Genomic DNA, 22139 nt, shown 5'->3' with positions numbered 1-22139 from the left:
TGTTGCAGTCTTTTTGGTGACGCCAATGTGTTTCTTACTTTAGTAGAAAATTCAACTGCCGAAAACCGTAAATGATATAGCAGACCACTGCATTGCAGTTGAATACGACAATCATATAATAAGGCACTATTCAGCCGTTCTGCGACACCATTTACTCCGGGATCCGCTGTGGTTGTATAACATGGAGTTATACCTGTTGGAACCGGTGGTCATTAATGTTCACCTGCATTACAATAGTAACATTCTAAACGTTTACATCGTATACGTTCACGTATTGTTGTACCTAATTGTAGAATATGAAATATTATACGGGCAGATAGTACTGAATTAGAGTTAAAGATCTATTAATTGAACATGATAAGGTAGTTATCATACATATAATGTGACGACTCATATCCTTATATATAAAACCACCTTATCATGTTCGAGTAATAGATCTTCAAATTTACTGCGCCCAAATTATCACATGGTCAAATGTCATTCTCCATCCTGAAGCATCAATGACGTATTGCGTCTGATTACTTCATATGATCACTTAATAATTTAGAGAGGAAAAATAATAAGTCACTATTGTAACAGTTCGTATGAATTCTGGCACTTTAATTGCGACCTTTCGATATACCTGCGTTGGTAATATTGGTAATCATGCAATCGGGACATTGATAAGTGATAGCGTTAGATCAGTCTACATCCAGCTCCTTTAAATACGTTACGGGGTTATTTTAAGAGAATGTTGAATGGTCTGGGCTTTAGCGCGTCAAAGCATTCGATGAAATAAAATATTGTTGGAATGAAATTCTAGTATCATCTATTTAATATCATATTATAATATGCGGTGCAAGAGGATGGCATAAAGATTGAGAAACAGTCATCCAATCTAATGGAAGCTGAAATGCAAGGATTGATAATGTTATAGGATAATGAATGACAACGTATAAAAGAAAAGAAGATAAAGTAAAAACACTATGTAGAACTATCGATTCCCTTTCGTGGATTCCTATATCCTCGAGGAAAACTTCTAGTATATTCTGTATACCTAATATTATAGCCTTTAGTAACAATGGAATCCCAACAATTATCTCAATATTCACTCACTTCTCAAGGTGCAGATTAACATAGTATACAATGCGAATATTCAATTTGTCATTATAGCAACTCATGCGGATGTTAATGAACCACTCATTCCAACAATTCTTATTTTGAACGAAGTTACTCCTCCGGTATTAAGATATTAACTTTACAATTACTGAAACATGCATAAGTATATCCAACAAATGCCTGCCATCTTAGTATAGTGGTTAGTACACATCGTTGTGGCCGATGAAACCCTGGTTCGATTCTAGGAGATGGCATATATTTCCTTTTTTTAGGAGCACATACTCAGTAAATATAGTCATGTCATTAATCTGTCGTAGTTATATAAACAGTATTAGAAATGTAGATAGATAAAGAGAATTTCGTTATGCACATAATATGGCCTTTCTCCAGATTTTTGTTACTTTTTTGTCTGAAAATTGGCGACGCTAGTTGAATTTGAAACAAGGTCGCAAAACGGAGGCTTTGAAGAAAATAACAGCAAACCTCTGCTCACTTGTTTATTTTTGATAAAGTTTCTGAATTTGCTGCACCGCCTAGCTTTTGGTCGAATTCGAAACCTCTACCGAGCATGCCACTCAAAAGCGCATGATAGGAAGGCTTACCTGCTCCATCCGCTTCCACTGGGTTATTGCGACAAACTTCATTGAAATAATTGTGATAGATATCACCATCGAAGTAACCGATAGGAGCATTCAACATTGCGTCAGGTAGTTCAAAGGAGTCCGTCAAACTTATACAGTCCTTCCTCACAATTGGCAAAAGAGCTAATAGTTGTGGCTGCACCACTTTAGAGATCTGGTCGGGAGTGAAAATCTTGAATTGTTGCAATTCTCCTGAATGTTTGTCAATAAAGTATAAGGAAAATAGCTTATAGACATTCCATAAGGATTCTTTAGTAGCTTCATCGGAGATATGAGAATCACCAGGAGAATTTAACTTCTCATAATAGGTTTTCAACATGCAACGCAAGGCATGAAATTTGGATACCAAGACTAAAAGCTTAGAGACGCTATCAATACTTCTTGATTTTTCAACTAAGGTACCAATATGCGCCAATAATTTGACCAAAGTGATAGACCAAATTTCAGTGTAATCACCCAACTCCTTTAAACTACTCTTTGTCTCTCCAGAAATCACAGATCCTATGTACCGAGGTTTCAAGTATGAGAATGAGTCCACATCCAATGTGCTGTCAAATCTACCTTTTGTGGCTGAATCAACAAATTTTTTCAATATTGATTTTGCTGAAGTTAAAGATAAAACGTTGTTGTCACCTTCCCATGTGCACTGAACCACCCAATCGTCATAACCTTTACCAAATCCGTTATATTGGGAATACCCATGCCCTCCGCAAGTCTGTCTCAATTCATCAATCAATGTAGCAATCAACCAAGTATTGGTGGCTTTTAAGCTGGCGCTATCAATAAATAAATTCTTCAATTTCTTACTAACAGTAACCAGAGCAGCTTTATCCACAGATGACGACGCCTTGTATAACTCGTCCAAAGTGGAATAATAGTTGTCCATTAATTTAAAAGCTACAGGTGACACCAAATATGGAACACACAATTGTGGTAAAACACGATATTGATGAAGAGGGTAGTCAATTAACTGTGTTTCGGACAGACCTTTTTTAGGTGCAAATTGCTGGCGACCCACTGCGTAACGAACTGCAATGATAGCAAATTTGGAGCCAAACCTAAATGAATCCATAACCATGTTAACTCTACCACTCAGTAATGCGCTGTAACCAGAAATTTGATCTAGTTGTGGCTCAGTTTTAACGGTGACTGAACCATCTGGAGACCGGACGACCTTAGTGAACCTACTTAGCATAAATTCTCTAGGAATAACTACGTTTCTGAATTGGATCCATCCATTATCAATACCGTCACGACCCATCTTCGCTCCAATATCCCCTATGGAAACGCCAGCTAGCAATTGGAAAGTTGAAGGATCTCTCAGAGGAACGACGAATGTTTTTACACCATAGTCTTTACCTTCAACTATCAACCTAGCGTATACCGTAGCGTGCGTGGCAGAATGGGCAGCACCACCAATCCACCATTTGGTGGCCGTTAGGTCAGGCGTATCAATAATAAAAGTATCATTTTGCTTGTCGTACACAGCCCTGGTCTGCAACTGAGCCACATTGGAGCCGTGTCCTAATTCAGTCATTGCAAAGCAGCCATATATACCTTTCATCAAAGTGGCCCCTCTTTCTTGCAACCAATACCGAATTTGTTCGTCAGTACCATTGCCCTTGATGCAATTACCAAATAGTCCCAGGTGTACACCGACGCGAGTACCTAATTGGGGATCGATGTTTGCCACCAGTGACAACCTCTTATCGAATATAGAGAGGTCCCTGTTAGTTAAAGGCGAGGCTTTCTCTGGATCGTTTGCCTGCAAATCTTCCATGAGATCAGTGTTGCGAAAATGCTTACGGACCGTCTTGATATCGTGCTCCATATAACTAGCAAGCCTAGCTATTTTTTTTGCAGTAACTTCTCTTTCTTGCAATTTTGTAGCATCGTAGTAGTCCGTGTCAGTCTTCAATACGGGATCATTCACTATTTGGTCTATTAGGGCGTGCGTCAAAGTTCTTCTTTCTGGGGATGACTCTAAAAATGTGTTAACTTGATCAACCTTGATTTTGGAGTCTGCTCTTTCCTTCTGAATAAATTTCTGAGGGTTCAATACTACCGAATCAGGATCAATAGTTGTACGTCTTGTCATTTCGCAGTACTAACTTCTTTTATTTTCTTTCTTTCTCTGATACCTATAAGTGTCAAGTGGTGTATTCAAAAAAGGGGAGCGAATATTAGTGAAGATTAACAGAATAAGGAAAACTTCCAGACTTGTTCACGTTGTTTAAATAACCTTTACAGCTTAGAACTTTACAAACTACTTTTACAGACTCCAATGTATGAACACTTTAGTTTGACAATAGCAACTTTCGCTTAACTGCTTGCTTGTAATAGCTTTACCCCAACGGCTATTAGCCGCTAATGACCGAACTTCTTTCATTTTCGGAGTTTAATTAGCTAAAACCGTAAATTTAGGTTTTGAAAATGTGTCAGGGCCCATATGTGATATAGATAGGTCTGCAATAAAAATAAATAGGGTATTTTAGTTATAAGTAAAAGAAATATAGGTCTGAATTTATTACCCTCCCCCTTTTTTTTTGGTCGAGATTTCGCATATTTCGTCGCTAGGAATAAAAACAAAGAGAATTAAGAAAAGCAAAAAGTGGAACTAAAGGAATCTACAGAAAAAAGGAGATATCTTGTTTAGGTATCTAGAGTATCTTATTAAAAGCTCGACAATCCTGATCAGAGTTGAGAGAGAAAGAAGAAAATCAACTATAAAAATAATTTATCACGAAAGTTCTAACCAATGAGTGACCTACCCATTGAATTTACCGAATTGGTCGATCTGACGTCCTTAGGAATTTCCCCTCAATTCCTCGACTTCAGGTCAACCACTTTCGAAAGTGACCACTTCGTCACTGTTAGAGAAACAAAGGATGGTACAAACTCTGTTGCAATCGTGGATTTGACTAAAGGCAATGAGGTTACACGGAAAAATATGGGTGGTGATTCTGCTATCATGCATCCCTCTCAGATGGTTATTTCCGTAAGAGCGAACGGCACTATCGTACAGATATTTAATTTGGAAACTAAGAGCAAGCTAAAGTCTTTTACTTTAGATGAACCGGTCATTTTTTGGAGATGGTTGAGTGAAACCACTTTAGGTTTCGTCACCGCAAGATCAATACTGACCTCGAACGTCTTTGATGGCAACGTAAACGCAAAGCCTCAATTGCTCACCTTGAGACACGCCAACTTGAACAATACTCAAATTATCAATTTCGTGGCTAACAAAAACCTTGACTGGTTCGCTGTTGTTGGTATCTTACAAGAAAATGGCCGTATCGCTGGTAGAATTCAATTGTTCTCCAAGCAACGTAACATTTCCCAAGCTATCGACGGTCATGTTGCTATCTTCACTAATATATTACTAGAGGGTAATGGCTCGACCCCGGTACAAGTTTTCGTTACTGGTAACAGAAATGCCACCACCGGCGCTGGCGAACTAAGAATTATCGAGATTGATCACGATGCTTCTTTGCCATCTCAATATCAAAAGAAGACCACCGATATTTTCTTTCCACCAGATGCAACAAATGATTTTCCAATCGCTGTTCAAGTGTCTGAGAAATACGGCATAATTTACCTATTAACTAAATATGGTTTCATCCATTTGTACGAATTAGAAACTGGTACCAATTTATTTGTTAATAGAATTACAGCAGAATCTGTGTTTACTGCAGCTCCATACAATCACGAGAATGGCATTGCATGCATTAACAAGAAAGGTCAAGTTTTGGCAGTAGAGATTTCTACATCTCAGATTGTTCCATACATCTTGAACAAATTATCCAACGTAGCACTGGCCTTGACCGTCGCTACAAGAGGTGGCTTACCAGGTGCAGATGATTTATTTCAAAAACAGTTTGAATCATTATTGTTACAAAATGATTATCAAAATGCAGCTAAAGTTGCAGCTTCTTCCACTTCTTTGAGGAACCAAAACACCATCAACAGATTGAAAAACATTCAAGCACCTCCAGGTGCTATTTCTCCTATCCTGCTGTATTTTTCAACGCTATTAGATAAAGGGAAATTGAATAAAGAGGAAACTATTGAATTGGCCAGACCGGTTCTACAACAAGACAGAAAGCAACTGTTTGAAAAATGGCTAAAGGAAGATAAACTAGAATGTTCAGAAGAATTGGGTGACATCGTTAAACCTTTTGACACTACTTTAGCGCTAGCTTGTTACTTAAGAGCAGGTGCCCATGCAAAAGTTATATCTTGCCTGGCAGAATTGCAACAGTTTGAAAAAATTATCCCTTACTGCCAAAAGGTTGGATATCAACCTAACTTTTTGGTGCTGATTTCTTCTTTAATTAGATCATCACCAGACAGAGCTTCTGAATTTGCCGTATCTCTACTGCAAAATCCAGAAACTGCCTCTCAAATCGACATAGAAAAAATCGCAGATCTATTCTTTTCCCAGAACCATATTCAACAAGGTACCTCTCTACTGTTGGATGCGTTGAAAGGAGATACCCCAGACCAAGGTCACTTGCAAACTCGTGTTCTTGAAGTCAATCTGCTTCACGCACCTCAAGTCGCTGACGCCATATTGGGAAACAATATCTTCTCTCATTATGATAAACCAACCATTGCCTCTTTATCCGAGAAGGCGGGGCTATATCAGAGAGCTTTAGAAAATTATACGGACATCAAAGATATCAAGAGATGCGTTGTCCACACAAATGCATTGCCTATCGATTGGTTAGTCGCATATTTTGGTAAGTTGAACGTTGAACAATCTTTAGCGTGCTTAAAAGCCTTAATGGATAACAATATTCAGGCCAATATCCAAACTGTAGTACAAGTGGCCACTAAATTCTCTGACTTGATTGGCCCTTCTACTTTAATCAAATTATTCGAAGATTACAATGCTACAGAAGGTTTGTACTACTACTTAGCCTCTCTAGTCAACTTAACTGAAGATAAAGACGTCGTTTACAAGTACATTGAAGCTGCTGCTAAAATGAAGCAATACAGAGAAATTGAAAGAATTGTGAAGGACAACAATGTTTATGATCCAGAAAGAGTTAAGAATTTCTTAAAAGATGCCAATTTAGAAGACCAACTGCCTCTTGTTATAGTTTGCGACCGTTTCGATTTTGTTCATGAGATGATTCTGTATTTGTACAAATCACAAAACTTAAAATTTATTGAAACTTACGTGCAGCAAGTTAACCCTACCAAGACTGCCCAAGTTGTGGGTGCATTACTAGATATGGACTGTGATGAGGCATTTATTCAAAATTTACTACAATCCGTCTTAGGTCAAGTGCCCATTGATGAGTTGACTACTGAAGTTGAAAAGAGAAATAGACTAAAAATACTGCTACCTTTCCTAGAACAGAGTTTGAGTCAAGGTATTCAAGACCAAGCTGTCTACAATGCATTGGCAAAAATCTATATTGATTCCAATAATTCACCTGAAAAGTTTTTGAAGGAGAATGATCAATATGATACTTTAGATGTTGGTCATTACTGTGAAAAAAGAGATCCCTACCTTGCATATATCGCGTATGAAAAGGGTCAAAATGATGACGACTTAATTAGAATCACCAATGAAAACAGCATGTACAAGTACCAAGCAAGATACTTGTTAAAACGTTCCGATCTTGAATTGTGGAATAAAGTTTTGAATTCAGAAAATATTCATAGAAGGCAATTGATTGATTCGGTCATCTCCGTCGGTATCCCTGAATTAACTGATCCTGAACCTGTTTCTTTGACCGTTCAGGCATTCATGACCAATGGCTTAAAACTGGAACTAATTGAGTTGTTAGAAAAAATCATATTGGAACCTTCTCCTTTCAACGAAAATGTAGCCTTACAGGGGTTGTTATTATTGTCTGCCATTAAATATGAACCAACTAAGGTTTCCAGCTATATTGAGAAATTAGATAACTACGACGCCGATGAAATTGCTCCATTATGTATTGAGCACGATTTGAAGGAGGAAGCTTTTGAAATCTATGACAAACATGAAATGTACGGTAAAGCTTTAAAGGTTTTAATTGAAGATATCATGTCTTTAGATAGAGCTGCTGCTTACGCTGATAAAATCAATACCCCTGAATTATGGTCTCAAATTGGTACCGCTCAGTTAGATGGATTAAGAATCCCGGATGCTATTGAGTCATATATTAAAGCAGAAGATCCATCGAATTACGAAAATGTGATTGATATTGCTGAACAAGCCGATAAATATGAAGAATTGGTTCCATACTTACTAATGGCTAGAAAGACTTTAAAGGAACCAAAGATCGACGGCGCTTTAATCCTGGCTTACGCAGAACTAAACAAGATTCATGAAATTGAAAACTTGTTGGCAGGTTCCAATGTGGCAAACTTAGATCATGTTGGTGATAAACTATTCGAGAATAAGGAGTATAAAGCAGCCAGATTATGTTATTCTGCTGTTTCTAACTACTCCAAGCTTGCTTCTACCTTGGTTTACTTAGATGATTATCAGGCTGCTGTGGACACTGCTAGAAAGGCCTCAAACATTAAAGTTTGGAAACTTGTTAACGATGCTTGTATTGAAAAGAAAGAATTCAAGTTAGCTCAAATTTGTGGCCTGAACTTGATCGTTCACGCTGAGGAATTAGATGAACTAGTTGAAAGATATGAATCAAATGGCTACTTTGAAGAACTGATTTCATTGTTTGAAGCTGGTTTAGGACTAGAAAGAGCTCATATGGGCATGTTCACTGAATTGGCCATTTTGTATTCAAAATATGAACCAGACAAGACCTTCGAACACTTGAAGTTATTCTGGTCCAGAATAAATATTCCGAAAGTTATTAGAGCAGTTGAACAAGCTCACCTATGGTCGGAATTGGTATTTTTGTACGCTCACTACGATGAATGGGATAATGCTGCTTTAACGCTAATCGAAAAATCTACTAAAGACTTGGATCACGCTTACTTCAAGGAAGTCGTTGTCAAAGTTTCTAACTTAGAGATTTATTACAAGGCTATCAATTTTTACGTCAAATTCCATCCATCATTACTGGTCGACCTTTTGACCGCATTGACGCCGAGACTAGATATTCCAAGAACTGTTAAAATTTTCTCTAAATCCGACAACTTGCCTTTGATCAAACCATTTTTGATCAATGTTTTACCAAAGAATAACTCAGTTGTTAACCAAGCCTACCACGATCTGATGATTGAAGAAGAAGATTACAAAGCTTTACAAGATGCTGTTGATTCATACGACAAATTTGACCAGTTGGGATTGGCTTCTCGTTTGGAGTCTCATAAGTTAATTTTTTTCAAGAAAATAGCTGCTTTGTTATACCGTAGAAATAAGAAGTGGGCGAAGAGTCTTTCAATCTTGAAGGAAGAAAAACTATGGAAGGACGCTATTGAAACCGCCGCGATCTCTCAGGATCCGAAAGTAGTAGAGGGTCTAATTACTTATTTCGTTGAAACCGGTAACAAAGAAGCCTTTGTTGCATTGCTATATGCTGCCTACAATTTAGTGAGGTTTGAATTTGTCTTAGAAATATCATGGATGAACTCTTTGGAAGACTACATTAAGCCATTTGAAATCTCCATAAAGAAAGAGCAGAACGATTCCATTAGGAAAATTACCGAAGAACTTGTTGAAAAGTCTGGATCTAATGAAGAGCGTAAAGATGGCCAACCTTTGATGCTGATGAACAGTGCGATGAACATACAAACCACAGGATTTTAGGGTGTAGATAAAATAATTAAATCGTTTACTGTACTATATCGTGTTTTACTCTACTGTCATTACTTTATTTTTAGAATTTTTGATTATCTGAGGGGGTTTCAAAATGCTAATAACAAAGACCTTATGAATTCTATATTTTTCTTGTTATTTTTGAGGATATTTTCCAATTTTAAAATTGTCGATTACAGGAAATAGATAAATGTAGGAAATAAAATGATTGAAACTGTCTTTTCAATTTATATACTTTTATATCAAATTATGTTCATCTTTAATGGTGTATCTTTTATTACGCAAACATTATATGACTTTGGCCGTCAAGTGAGCATTTTCAGTCAATTTTCATCCCTTGTAGCATTGATAAATACTATTCATAAGTACCATTATTATTTTTCAGATACATATGGTTTTTATGTTGTATTAAAAAATTGTTTGATGAACCCGGCAAGTTTCATAAAGTCTAATCTCTAAAGTTTGCACCCCTATCTGCTCTAGCAGCCTTTTTCTCTAATTCATCCCAATCCTCACCTTCCTCGCTTTCGTCACCAGTATAATCTTCACTTTCATCACCGCTAATATCGTCGTCCACCTCAGATCCTTCTTCATCTTCAGAGAACGCACTTTCATCACTTACGTCGTCTTCAGAAGCCTCATATTCACTAACTTCTTCTTCACTTTCATCAGATGCTTCATCATCTGAGCCGGTAGCCAGAAAGTTCCAACCACCATCTAAGAAAAACTGATAGGGATCATCTTGTAATGACTTCATAATGGTGGCCCAATTCAAATTGATGGTCGAGACAGTGTAAGGAATATCCATATCTGTTAACCATTGCTTCAAGAAATCTAGAGATTCAATCGGAACTGTATTGATATGCGTAACGGGTTTGTTAAAATCTTTATAAACAAAAACCATGTCGAAGTTCTTCAAGCCAAACTGAACTCTTTCTAAAATACAGATTTCGACTTCCTCCAGGTTAATCACCAAAAATGGTGGTTCAATCAATTGAACCAAACAATCTGTAGTTGGCATACAGAAAACTGCCGATCTATTTGGAACACCCTGGAAACCCAAATCTCTAAATGTATTTTCTACAGTCAATAAACCATTTGATGCTTCTGCAATTGCGTCTGCAAAATATTTAAACTCTTTATCGAGCGCGGCTCGTTTTCTTCTTTCTTCTTGTTCTTGTTCTAGCTCATCCTCATCACCATATCTTCTAAATCTGGATTGGCCACGTCTTCCACCTCCAGTTTCATCAACGGACATATCAGAGGCTTCACGGTAAAATTGGACATCTTGTATTTTCTTTTTTCCCATTAAAATCGGATTTTTCAAATGAATATGGATGACGACAATTAGTTCACCTTTACAAGATTGAAAAATTAGATTTTTGATGTTCGAGAATAGTATATCTATTCTGCTATCGGTTCTCAGTGGAGATTGGAATCTGATACCATTTTCATGAATGAAGACTGTACTTGGGACACGCTTTGTATCAGGATTTGGCCTAACAAAAATCTGGTCCAGTCTTTTTGTTCTTCCTGTTTTATTTTCAATCAATTTGTCCTGTTGAACGACATCAGCAAGTGCTTTACGTTCCTGCTCTCTCTTTGTGGCTTCTTTTTTCAAATCGGCAATTTGTTTGAAAGTTTCACTCATGCGGTCACCATCTTTAGACCTTAGTGTAATTGAACGTACAAATTGATTGTCCGCTGATTCCTCGTACGGCAATTCTTCAACTTTCTTAGAAATACCACCAGAAGAACCTGGTGAGTTAAAGTTCAAACGTAAATACGTATACTCGCCTTCTTCGTTCTTAGAACCATTCTTATATGAGTTTATATGAAATGGGACTGGCCTACCGTAAATGGGTAAAATAATTGTTTGGCTTTTCCAGTCAACATGGATTCTTAAATCACGAATATTAGTTGGTAATTGTGAATCCCGAACATAGGATTCATATTTTTTGAAGTATTGACGAGGTTCGCTATCTGGGCCATTGGCATCAGCAGCACTAAATCTCAATAACCCATTTTTCTCCAATTTTTCGTGCAGTTTCTTTTGATTTTCTTTACGAATTTGTTCCTTTTGAGCGTCTTCGGCACCACCACGAGCTTCACCACGTAACTTCGTTCTTAAAATTTTAGAATTTCTGTCTGGTTTACTAGGAACCTTAGTAGCTGGTGAAGGTTTCTTCTTATTGTTATCTTCTTCTTCGTTATTGAAATAAAATGATATTTGAGATTTAGCCTTAGTGTAATTTGTTAAGAACCGTGGTGGCTCAGTTTCATCCAGTGGAATCTGAACCGTATCAGCTAGTTGTAAAGCATAGTTGTTATCGCTTTGAGAATCTTTCAAATTATTGAAACCGAACGAAATATTGAAGCAATCACCACGTTGGATTTTGCGATAATCATTCTTGACGTTTAATATAAAGTTAGAATCCCTAAATTCGAGGCCGATTAGTGAGCCAATGTTTTTGGTGAAATTGGGTACTAGTTCAGGTTTGGATTTTTCAATGTATTCTATTACTAATTCATAAACTTCTTGTGGTGTACGGCCGGGCTTTAAAATGTTGGTTACAATCTCTTTTTGCAACGTTAGTAAAAAATCGTAGTTATTAGCCATTTCTTCAGACGGATCGATCAAAAAAGTCCTAGTAATATTAGAACAATAATTATTATAACGGATACCACATGAGGCTAAAATACAACCGTTGCCGTAGAGCTGATCATTGGTGGAACGGGCAGAAACTCTAAGATCGAACTTCTTCCCCGATTGAATGATAGGTGAATAAGTCCAATCCAATAAATCAAAGTTGAATTTGTGACTTGGTGGGCATAATGCGCTTAAATCGGGACTTAATTGCTTCAAAAATTTGACATCATCAATTTTATTTTCAATTTTGTCTGACAACTTAGCATTGGTAATTTTTAACTCCTCATCGACTGCGCGAACCATTTCATTGGATAAAAGGTCCATGAATTTGTCGGACCCTTTACTGGAAACATACAGGAACGCTTGCTCGTCGATATCCTTCACTTCCCAAACTTTAGAAAGACCCAGTGAAATATCAATGACATTGAATTCGTTTTCCTTCACCGCCGCCTCCCATACTGGGTTCCATTCGGTCATAAATTTGCCTTGGTAAGAGTCCTTTTCAGGTATACCAACTGTTTTACCAGCACTATTGATTAAAGCAATAACATCATCGAATAACTTCTTATTATGTTCTGCTTCTTTATTGTTTCTTTGCCATAATTCCAGCGTAATTTTGCTTTCAGGCTCTTTAAATAGGTCAATTGCCTTTTGTAAATGCTTGGCCTTGGCGGAGCTGGTGATAATAATAACCTTTCCGGGAACTAATGCAATCAAAGTAGCCGGGAATTCGTAACCCAGTAACCAATTATGCAATATGGTTGTCTTCTGATACGGGTTTTCAGCGTTGGAGGAACCCAAAACGAATAGCAGCGAATTTGGGGAACCTTCAAACTCATTGTACTTGGAATACAACAATTCAATCCTCTTCTTGAATACGTCAAAATTAATATTCAGTTCTTCCATATTGACTTGAATATATGATGCCGGTTCGAAAAAGGCGCAATATCAGAACAGAGTAAGGTTGGAACAGCTGAACTTTTTCGACTTTTTAGTCCGGTAATTCTCTTTGATACTTTTTCTTCCTATTCCTGCTAGTATTAAAATTTCAATATTCTTTCATTTCAAAAAAGTGGCGATTCTCATTTTCCGAAAAAAAAGGTCACGCGACTTCCGGGTAGCTGTATCGTAGTATGTGATAACAATAAGCATCGAAATGCTTGAACGCTATTACTAGATCATTTACGTTTATATGCTTTTACATCTCTGCTTACACTAGACCAGGAATAGGAATCAGCGCCCATGACTCTCAAAAATATCTACAAGAAAATAGGCGTTTAAGCGTGGGAAGGCCGAATTAAGAGGACTCTATGGGTGTATAAAGAATCTGCGTGACATACTTCTGTTTGTATCGAACAATGGAGGCTACACAAAGGGTGTTATGTTTAATGCTACTAGTAACCAGGTGATTAAGCACTACATGATTCGGAATGGGAAGGGCGCCTGAGTTGTTTTCGTTGAATTGGTCTTGTGTGGCATAGTACTTATTCAAGATAACATTTTCCAACTGAGGAGGCAATTGGGGCGGTGTTAACCATGACGTATCATTGTGACTTTGCTCACGGTCCAAAGTATAATAGTAACGCTCCATTACAGATGGGTCAGTGAACACAGCGGGAATGTCTGTTGTATATTCTAATGGAGGTTTGGGGGAAAGATCTTCATGAAACCTTGTATAACCGTCACCAAAATCGTCCGGATCCTTACCAATTTGTAGGGCAATCGAGGATCGATCGCTGGTGGGAGGTTGCATAGAATATGCTTTTTTGGACTTTTTCTTTCCGTCAGTTGGTTTCTTTTCTGGCTGCCTGACTTCTATGTAATTGACGAAGTTTCCCATCTGATCCGTTGCTGTAGGCAAGAAATCACTAACTCTAAGCTCATTGTCCACTATAAATCTGAATCTATGTGTGCCTGGAAGCAGCCTTAGTTTAACATGAAACGACCCATTCTTGTTAGAATCTGGTATTAAACCGATCATCTTCCTCCATTTGGTGAATGAGCCTGTCACGTAAACTTTTGAACCGCCTTGCTGCCACTTAATCTCCACAGGTACCATCAATGTGCTCTTGATTTCACTTGGATCTTCCGAATTTTCTTTGCTGCGTATTTGCTGTGTGGGCGAAGAAGGGGGTGAGCGGTCATCATTTAGACTGGCATCTTGCTTGGGCTCTGTCGTCTGGGCAATAATGTCTCCCTCTTCATCATCGCTAGTAGAGGAAGACCCAGATTCAGTGTCTACAGCAGTTTCCATGACAGATAACTTTGGCATAGTGGGCTCGTCCTCATCACGTAACAACAATGTGGATTTTTTCTTTGTAATAGATCCCTCCCTCGAAGACTGCAGTGCGTTGTTGGAGCCTGAACAGTCATTTAAACTCATTTCAGTAACTTTCTTGCTCACAGCATCCATTTCTTGCGGCTCCAAGCCTTGAGCTTTACTAGGTTTTTCACTAGCCCCATTCATAATAGGTGTACGACACTTTCTTGTTGCTTGCTTTTTTTGGGCTGGATGACTTGTCGTAGTGCCCATAGAAACTTCACTGCTCTCAGCACTCTTAGAAAAGGACAAAAGTCTCAGAAACTTTCCGTTTACCCATGGTACTTGTGTGTGTATTTATCCTTTCCCTTAAAGATTTTGACGATCCGAAAACGCAAGGTAAATCGTTACTCGGTCCAAGGGAGCAATATAAAACACATGCCGGCCGCAATTTGCATAGGTAAACATGTTATCCATGAAGATGCTGGTTAATGATATGCATGGCTATCTATTTAATCTATCTATGTAAGTACGCGTTATATGCTAGTTTTGTTTCGTGACAGTTCGTTAGAGGGAAAAATGGTAATAAAGGGGCACCGTAAAGGTTAAATTCCTTTAGGACCATTGAAAACATCGATTTGTTTCAGTAGGTTACGTACAGGCGGCAATTTTACGCCTGACAACTTCTTCCTGCTTTTGCTGGATTCATGATCAAGCGATTCGTGCTCCTCCTCGTTACTGCTACTGCTACTGCTGTTGTTTGTATCTTCCTCTTGCTCTTGAGGAATTTCGAACTTGGCTCTTTCCCTCCTAGTCTTGGTGGTGTACCTATTAGAATCTAGATAGACGGACTCAAGTTCTTTGGCCACGGCAAGTTGAGAAGGAGCATTGCTGAAAGGTAAGGAGATAGCGCTGCTGGACGCAGAGGTATGACTCGAATCACTTGGCGAAGATGGTGATTCTATAGTAGTGGAGGGGGCACTTACAGGCGTTCTTTTTTGTAAGGTAGATAATGCAGATGCAAGAGAACTTGCAAAAGTCTTCTGCTGCTTAGCAACAGAAGGGCTAACGGTTTGATGCTGATACTGCTGTGGGATATGTTGCTGGTGTAAATATCCATCATTCGGAGAGTTTGGCACAGAGCGAGGAGTGTTTACACGAATGTTCATGTTCGAGAAGATAGACGAAACGTCACTATTTGACTGTATGGAGCCAATAGAACTCTGGAAGGAAGTGAATGATTGCGATGGAACTGGAGTGTATGTAGAGATTGGCATGGGAGAAGCCGCGGGCTGGAAAGATGCAGCAGAGGCATGAATGGGGGCTGGTTGGGCCATGATTGGTATCACCATGGGATGAACCGCATTGGGTGCGTGTATAATGTTACCACCACCAACAGTTTGGACGTTTATAGCCATATTTGCTGGTAGGACTTGCGGTATTGGTTGATGGATCATCACCCCCGATGCAATGGTAGGAATTCCGCTCACAGCCAAAAACTCCTGTTTTTGTACGCTGGCTTTCTTCAATCTCCTTTGAGATTGTCCTGTATGCGTTCTCATGTGCCTTTTCAGTTCGTCGCTTCTACTGAAGCTTTTCCCACAGCCAGGAAATGCGCAATGATGAGGCTTTTCTCCAGTGTGCGTTCTCAAGTGTCTCTTTTTATGTTCTAACCGATGGAAACCACGGTGACAGGTATCACACCTAAAAGGTCTGTTTTCGTTATCTACTGGGAAACTGGTTTGCTTTTTAGGCATTCTTTATTTTTTTTTTTCTTTTATGTGCTTTGTTTTGTCTGTTCTCGAGGTCAACAATCTTAGCGTTAGTTAAAATCCAATTAATATACAAGATAAGCTACGCAATGGCAGAGATACAAGGACAAGCACACAATTCGATAGGCAGATCTTAAGGTACTTCGCATTATAAACGGGTTTCCCAATCACTTATATACAAGAAACACTTTCGAGCGGGAATGATTCTCGGAAAAACTTTCTCGAACGGATTATTTGCCGTATCCTCGTACGGGATTTTTCTCAGCGGCATATAATTTAAAGTTATAACCTCAGTTTTGCGGGTGCTCCGCGGATGTCTCCGCGGATAAATTTTCGGATGAGCCAAAAAAGTGGAGGCGGGGTTTCTTATCCCGGCTTTTTTCTTCTTCGTATGAGCCTATCAACTATTAATTCTCATAATACGTTAACATCAATGGGGAAAGGGGAGAGTTGGTTGACACAAGCTCCGCAGGGGCGGTAGGGCAACTACAGCACATCGCCACAGCTCTTTGGGTGATACCGTGGGGATGATGGTCGCTCGTAAATCCGCTCAGCGAAGACCATCGTTTGCCATCGTGCTTATCGTTTTTACATATCCAAACACGTTTCCATAAAGCTATCATTATGGAAAGTATAGGCCATGCTCAACAAGGCCTGTCTTAGGGGCCATAAACCATATTATACTTTTTTGTTTTTACAAGTGGGGGAAGGAGAAGGCGAGAGCTGATTTTTTCTTACTTTCTTGTAACCGAGAACGGTAATTTCCGTAAATAAAACGCATTACTGTATCGAGCGAGTTTGTATCCCGAAACACGCTTTGATGTAGATTCAAAAAATAATGATATTAAAGGTTAATGGGCCAATATAAAAAAAAATAACCAAAAAAAAACAAAAAAAATTGCCAACAGAATATTGAATCATTCTCGTACCTACCCTTGCGTGCGTAAAATAGCCTTCCTTCTCCTGCTTACCCCTCACGTCTTCTCGGATAAACCTTCAAAACCCGCAATTTCGGAAAAACTTCCAATATAAACCATGACGAAAATTGTACCCGGGCAGGTACGTGGAAATACACAGAGCGAGCAGAGCGAGCAGATTGAATAATTGGAAGATAATCCGGACGGTTACAAAACCGTCCAACGTTGCTCATGCCTGCGGAAAGGACATACACGCGTGTTTGAGACTGCACAACGACGAAATATTAGGATCGTAAAAGAAAATCATATCCTTATCTTCGGCTATCCCAAAATGCGGGCGTCAGGAAAGTTGAACGTGCTAATTTTGGAGGCGCATGTATGTTTATACTTTTTTTCCTGTGTGCGATGAGGGTTTGTAATAAATAACTTGAAAAGGTATATGTACTTGATTATATTTATAAAAGCATTATTAACGGATTTATGTAGGCAGAATATGCATGAAACCATGCGACCTTTCTAGGGCACAAAATTTAACAACAGTTGCTGGATTTTTTCTTCTTATCTTCTTTTGGTGCCGGTGTTAAGCTGATGGTAGGGCCTTTTGGACCGCTGTTAGAGCCCGTGTTGTTGGTACCAGACCCGTTTAAGTCTACTTGATGTTTGCTTACCATTTGGAAAATGGCTACGATTAGTTCTCTAAATGCCTTATCTACATTGTCACTATTTAAAGCACTTGTCTCAGTAAATAACATTTGGTTTTCCATTGCGAAATTTTTCGCTTCATCCGTTGGTACTGCTCTTAGATGAGCCAGATCTGATTTATTTCCTATCAACCCAACAGCCACGTTGTCATCTGCATTCTCTCTTAGTTCGGTAAGCCAGTGGTTGCAATTTTCGTATGAGCTTGATTTGCTTATATCATACACTATAAGGGCACCTACAGCACCACGGTAATACGCAGAGGTGATGGCCCTGTAACGTTCTTGACCCGCCGTGTCCCAAATCTGCGCTTTTATCTTCTTGTTTTCAACTTCAATGGTTCTTGTAGCGAATTCCACGCCAATCGTAGATTTAGATTCAATGTTGAATTCATCGGTTGTAAATCTCGACAACAGATTCGATTTACCCACACCGGAGTCGCCGATAAGAACTATCTTAAATAAATAATCGTAATCGTATCCGTAATCTTCGTTACTCATTCTTGGAAAACAATGTGCTTGGTTCGCTCCTTATCACCACGCTTTCCCTCCCTTTCCAACACGTACCCTGTAATGGCCAGCTTTATAACTGATTTATTTATTTGTCTTTATTGTGTTGCGCGTTCTTATGGAAGGCGCGCCGTACTATATTATATTATATTATGTTACATTGCATTCTTATACTGTGAGCCATATATATACATATATATCAGAAGCTGAGTTTCTCCAGAGCTCTCAGCTTCAAGGCTGCGCCATCGACAGAAGTGTCATTCTCGATCGCCACCTGGGCTCTGCTCTTCTCCAGACCCTCCAGCAACATGCATGCCTTGCATATGTTATTCGACGACAGGTATCCACATTTTGTACATCTATTGCCGTCAACAAACTTCACGACTCTCTTCTTAGCGTTAGATTTTTTGGCCTTCAATGCCAAATTTTCCCCACTTTGGATGATGTCTATGATGCAACTGGGTCTCACTGCTTCTAGGTTCTTCATGTACTCCCTCGCAGTGCCTCTAAACGCCTCTGGCGCATAGGTACACTCAGTGGAAAAGTAATCCAGCTTCATATAGTGTGCATACAGGACAATTTCCTTTTGATAAGAATATTTAAATGGTTTTGATCTCTTGATGGGTGAACCGCTACTTTGTGTGATAATCGCAGTCGATTTTTCTAATCTTGCCACGTCACCACGTAGAATATTCATTAGTACCGTCTCAGCCATATCGTCTGCATTGTGGCCGGTGACAACATGCGATATGCCCAGCTTTGCAGCACCACGATCCAATGATTGTCTTCTGAAAACACCGCAATACGTGCAACTGTTTCTTATCCCAGCAACGGACACAATCTCGTCCATTGTCCAGTCATACAGGTCCTTGAAGGAGAAAATCTCAAGGGGTAGCCCATACTGCTGTTGATTTCTCCTTACTGTGGCCAAGGAATCGTCTCTGTATCCGACGATTCCTTCGTCAATACTCAACAGTACAATCTCAATGCCGTAATCATAGCGGTCATTCAAAAGCTTCAGCATATGCGCCAACACCGTAGAGTCTTTACCACCAGAGGCTCCCACGGCTATCCTTTCTCCCCTTTGAAACAGATTATTCGCTACAATAGTGTTATGGATCTCCGTCTCGAACACAAGGCAGAAGCATTGCTTACAAAGTTTAGACAAATTCTTGGGTCTTCTAATGAGAGCCTTCCTTGAATGGCACAGCTCACACAACTGTGATACCTTCACTTTCGTCGGTCTATTCACGGGATCTGATGGTGCAGTAAACGACATAACGGTTTCTTTTGCCTTGCTCTGCTCTGACCATTCCGTCTCATCGCCAAAATTTTTCAGCTCATTCGATCTTCATTTTTTTTTTATTTGTATGAAGTGAATATACTTCCAGGAGCCGTAACCCGGAGTGGGATCCAATAATCTAAGCACTGTTGTTAAAATTCCTTGCCTTCCTGTTGGCTATTTGTAACCTCCTACCTGTGTTGTCGACGTCATCTTCGAGGGCTGTTAGCAGCTCATTTTGTGTCTGCAGCTCTTCGTTCATCTCCAAGGCCAGTCCACGCTGAGCCTGGATAATCCGGTGCAATGCAACCAATTCTTGTTCTTGATCGCGTACCATTTGCATCTGGCCCTGTTGCAAATCGTTGTTGGTTCTTCCCTGAACATTGGTGGTTGGAGAGGTTTCACTCGTGGCGACCCCCAGAAGTCGTCCCCGATCCTGAGCAATGTTTGCCGCACCAACATCATCACAATCTTTGAGTAACGATCTCAATAGAGCAGCCCGACGAGTCACTTCGGTGCTTGGAAGGGACCTCTTTTGCACATCTCGTTCTAGTCGCTCCCGTAACTTATGGAGCTTCGTGCGTGCCCTTAGTGCTCCACGCACGCTGGGCGAGCCATCACTTCCTTCATCTAAATCCAATTTAATATCTCGTATCATCTCATCCCATCCCACTTCGTCAGCAATCTCTTGACGCTCTTGTGACTTTTCTTGAGAAACATTTGGCTTCGACAACTGCAGGAAGTCTTGTGCAATTTTTGTGTCTCTCCATCGAGAATCAAAACGATCGTTATATAATTCATTGAGAAACCTCTCTAGTCCAATGCGTCTTTCGTCAATCATTTCTGGATCGTCATATCTTCTTTGCCACACCCTGTCCAATACACCGGGCTTCTCAGGGAAATCATATGGGATGGTACTCCCGACTTGCCTCTCTAATTGTGTCTTTAGTTTCCAAAAATCCGAATATCTCTTGTAGAGGCGCTTGTTTGATGTACTAATCCCGTACAAAACGTATTTGGGCTTAATTTCAACATCGTTCACATTGATCCTTAACTTGTCACTCATTTTGCCTACAGAATTAGCTGCTACCGGTGGTGATTATCAACCCTTTTTTGCCTCTATTGTTTTGTTTTTGTTGGCTAATTAATTGATACCAATCTCATGCGAAAAAAAAAAATAAAGAACCAAGAAGGGAAAATTAGGCGATATTAAACAGACTAAGAGTAAAGAAAAGAAACGAAAAATAGCTCAATCAAATATATTTGAAATGTCCAAAGTGTTCATTGCTACAGCAAATGCAGGTAAAGCACACGAGGCGGATATTTTCTCAGTTTCAGCATGCAATTCATTTACAGTAAGTTGTTCAGGTGACGGTTACTTAAAATTATGGGATAATAAGCTATTAGATAATGAAAACCCAAAAGATAAGTCCTATTCTCACTTTGTCCATAAGGCTGGATTGCACCACGTCGACGTCTTGCAAACTATCGAGAAAGATGCATTTGAATTATGCCTTGTCGCTACCATTTCATTTTCTGGTGATTTATTCTTTTATCGAATCACTAGAGAAGATGAGACTAAGAAAGTTATATTCGAGAAATTAGATCTACTAGATGCAGATATGAAAAAGCATTCCTTTTGGGCACTAAAATGGGGCGCCTCAAACGACAGGCTACTTTCCCATAGGCTGATTGCTACAGATGTCAAGGGTACGACTTACATTTGGAAGTTTCACCCATTTGCAGATGAGGCAGGTTCTCCAGCACCAAATTGGAGCCCCAAATTAGAACTTCAAGGCACCATTGAATCACCCATGACTCCAAGTCAATTTGCCACTTCCGTGGATATCTCTGAACGAGGACTAATTGCCACAGGTTTTAATAACGGAACAGTACAAATTTCAGAACTATCTACATTACGCCCGTTATACAATTTTGAATCTCAGCATTCTATGATTAATAATTCGAATTCCATCAGATCGGTGAAATTTTCTCCTCAAGGATCCTTGTTGGCCATTGCTCACGATTCAAATTCATTTGGTTGTATAACTCTATATGAAACTGAATTTGGTGAAAGAATAGGCTCCTTATCCGTACCAACACATAGCTCGCAGGCAAGTCTGGGTGAATTTGCACACTCCAGCTGGGTCACGAGTCTATCGTTTAACGATTCTGGCGAAACATTATGCAGTGCCGGATGGGATGGTAAATTAAGGTTTTGGGATATAAAAACCAAGGAAAGAATTACTACCTTGAACATGCATTGCGATGATATTGAAATTGAAGAGGACATCTTAACTGTTGATGAACATGGAGACTCTTTAGCTGAACCTGGTGTCTTTGACGTGAAGTTTTTGAAAAAAGGTTGGAGATCTGGCATGGGAGCTGATTTAAATGAAAGCTTATGTTGTGTTTGTCTAGATAGAAGTATCAGGTGGTTCAGAGAAGCTGGCGGTAAATAATCTTTAGTAATATTTCAATACATTGCATGTAACTTTACAATCATCTATTATTCTTTTTGGTTCATACGGATTTCGGTAACTTCTAATGCCTTTAAGTCAATATCAAGAGTTATATGCTTC

At 39.2% G+C, this 22139-nt stretch overlaps 9 protein-coding genes and 1 non-coding gene across 10 annotated transcripts; 3 read left to right on the top strand and 7 right to left on the bottom strand.

The window, feature by feature from the left end:
• The first annotated feature begins 1280 nt into the window (after positions 1-1280).
• SPAR_Gtrna2H lies at positions 1281-1352 on the top strand. The gene has a single exon. It is a non-coding gene; the product is annotated as a tRNA-His (tRNA).
• Positions 1353-1587: 235 nt separating this feature from the next.
• On the bottom strand, positions 1588-3837 carry POX1 (acyl-CoA oxidase; the record flags this gene model as incomplete). The annotated part of the gene is made up of 1 exon (XM_033910284.1): positions 1588-3837. One exon carries the CDS (start codon positions 3835-3837, stop codon positions 1588-1590), a length of 2250 nt encoding a protein of 749 aa, XP_033766175.1.
• A 660-nt stretch (positions 3838-4497) lies between these two features.
• CHC1 (clathrin heavy chain) lies at positions 4498-9459 on the top strand (the record flags this gene model as incomplete). The annotated part of the gene is made up of 1 exon (XM_033910283.1): positions 4498-9459. The coding sequence occupies one exon, from the start codon at positions 4498-4500 to the stop codon at positions 9457-9459; it is 4962 nt and encodes a 1653-aa protein (XP_033766174.1).
• Positions 9460-9916: 457 nt separating this feature from the next.
• SPT16 (chromatin-remodeling protein SPT16) lies at positions 9917-13024 on the bottom strand (the record flags this gene model as incomplete). The annotated part of the gene is made up of 1 exon (XM_033910282.1): positions 9917-13024. The coding sequence occupies one exon, from the start codon at positions 13022-13024 to the stop codon at positions 9917-9919; it is 3108 nt and encodes a 1035-aa protein (XP_033766173.1).
• Positions 13025-13415: 391 nt separating this feature from the next.
• On the bottom strand, positions 13416-14651 carry SIP2 (Sip2p; the record flags this gene model as incomplete). Its single annotated transcript, XM_033910281.1, has 1 exon — positions 13416-14651. One exon carries the CDS (start codon positions 14649-14651, stop codon positions 13416-13418), a length of 1236 nt encoding a protein of 411 aa, XP_033766172.1.
• A 332-nt stretch (positions 14652-14983) lies between these two features.
• MIG2 (Mig2p) lies at positions 14984-16135 on the bottom strand (the record flags this gene model as incomplete). Its single annotated transcript, XM_033910280.1, has 1 exon — positions 14984-16135. The coding sequence occupies one exon, from the start codon at positions 16133-16135 to the stop codon at positions 14984-14986; it is 1152 nt and encodes a 383-aa protein (XP_033766171.1).
• A 1462-nt stretch (positions 16136-17597) lies between these two features.
• YPT32 (Rab family GTPase YPT32) lies at positions 17598-18266 on the bottom strand (the record flags this gene model as incomplete). Its single annotated transcript, XM_033910279.1, has 1 exon — positions 17598-18266. One exon carries the CDS (start codon positions 18264-18266, stop codon positions 17598-17600), a length of 669 nt encoding a protein of 222 aa, XP_033766170.1.
• A 208-nt stretch (positions 18267-18474) lies between these two features.
• Positions 18475-19554, bottom strand: NCS6 (Ncs6p; the record flags this gene model as incomplete). Its single annotated transcript, XM_033910278.1, has 1 exon — positions 18475-19554. The coding sequence occupies one exon, from the start codon at positions 19552-19554 to the stop codon at positions 18475-18477; it is 1080 nt and encodes a 359-aa protein (XP_033766169.1).
• Positions 19555-19696: 142 nt separating this feature from the next.
• On the bottom strand, positions 19697-20623 carry VAM7 (Vam7p; the record flags this gene model as incomplete). The annotated part of the gene is made up of 1 exon (XM_033910277.1): positions 19697-20623. The coding sequence occupies one exon, from the start codon at positions 20621-20623 to the stop codon at positions 19697-19699; it is 927 nt and encodes a 308-aa protein (XP_033766168.1).
• A 202-nt stretch (positions 20624-20825) lies between these two features.
• Positions 20826-22019, top strand: SKI8 (SKI complex subunit WD repeat protein SKI8; the record flags this gene model as incomplete). Its single annotated transcript, XM_033910276.1, has 1 exon — positions 20826-22019. One exon carries the CDS (start codon positions 20826-20828, stop codon positions 22017-22019), a length of 1194 nt encoding a protein of 397 aa, XP_033766167.1.
• Positions 22020-22139: the final 120 nt, after the last annotated feature.

Source organism: Saccharomyces paradoxus, chromosome VII, assembly GCF_002079055.1.
Source record: "Saccharomyces paradoxus chromosome VII, complete sequence".
NCBI classification, from domain to species: Eukaryota; Fungi; Ascomycota; class Saccharomycetes; order Saccharomycetales; family Saccharomycetaceae; genus Saccharomyces; species Saccharomyces paradoxus.
Note: the sequence above shows the minus strand (reverse complement) of the source record. Positions and strands in the feature narration are given on the sequence as shown.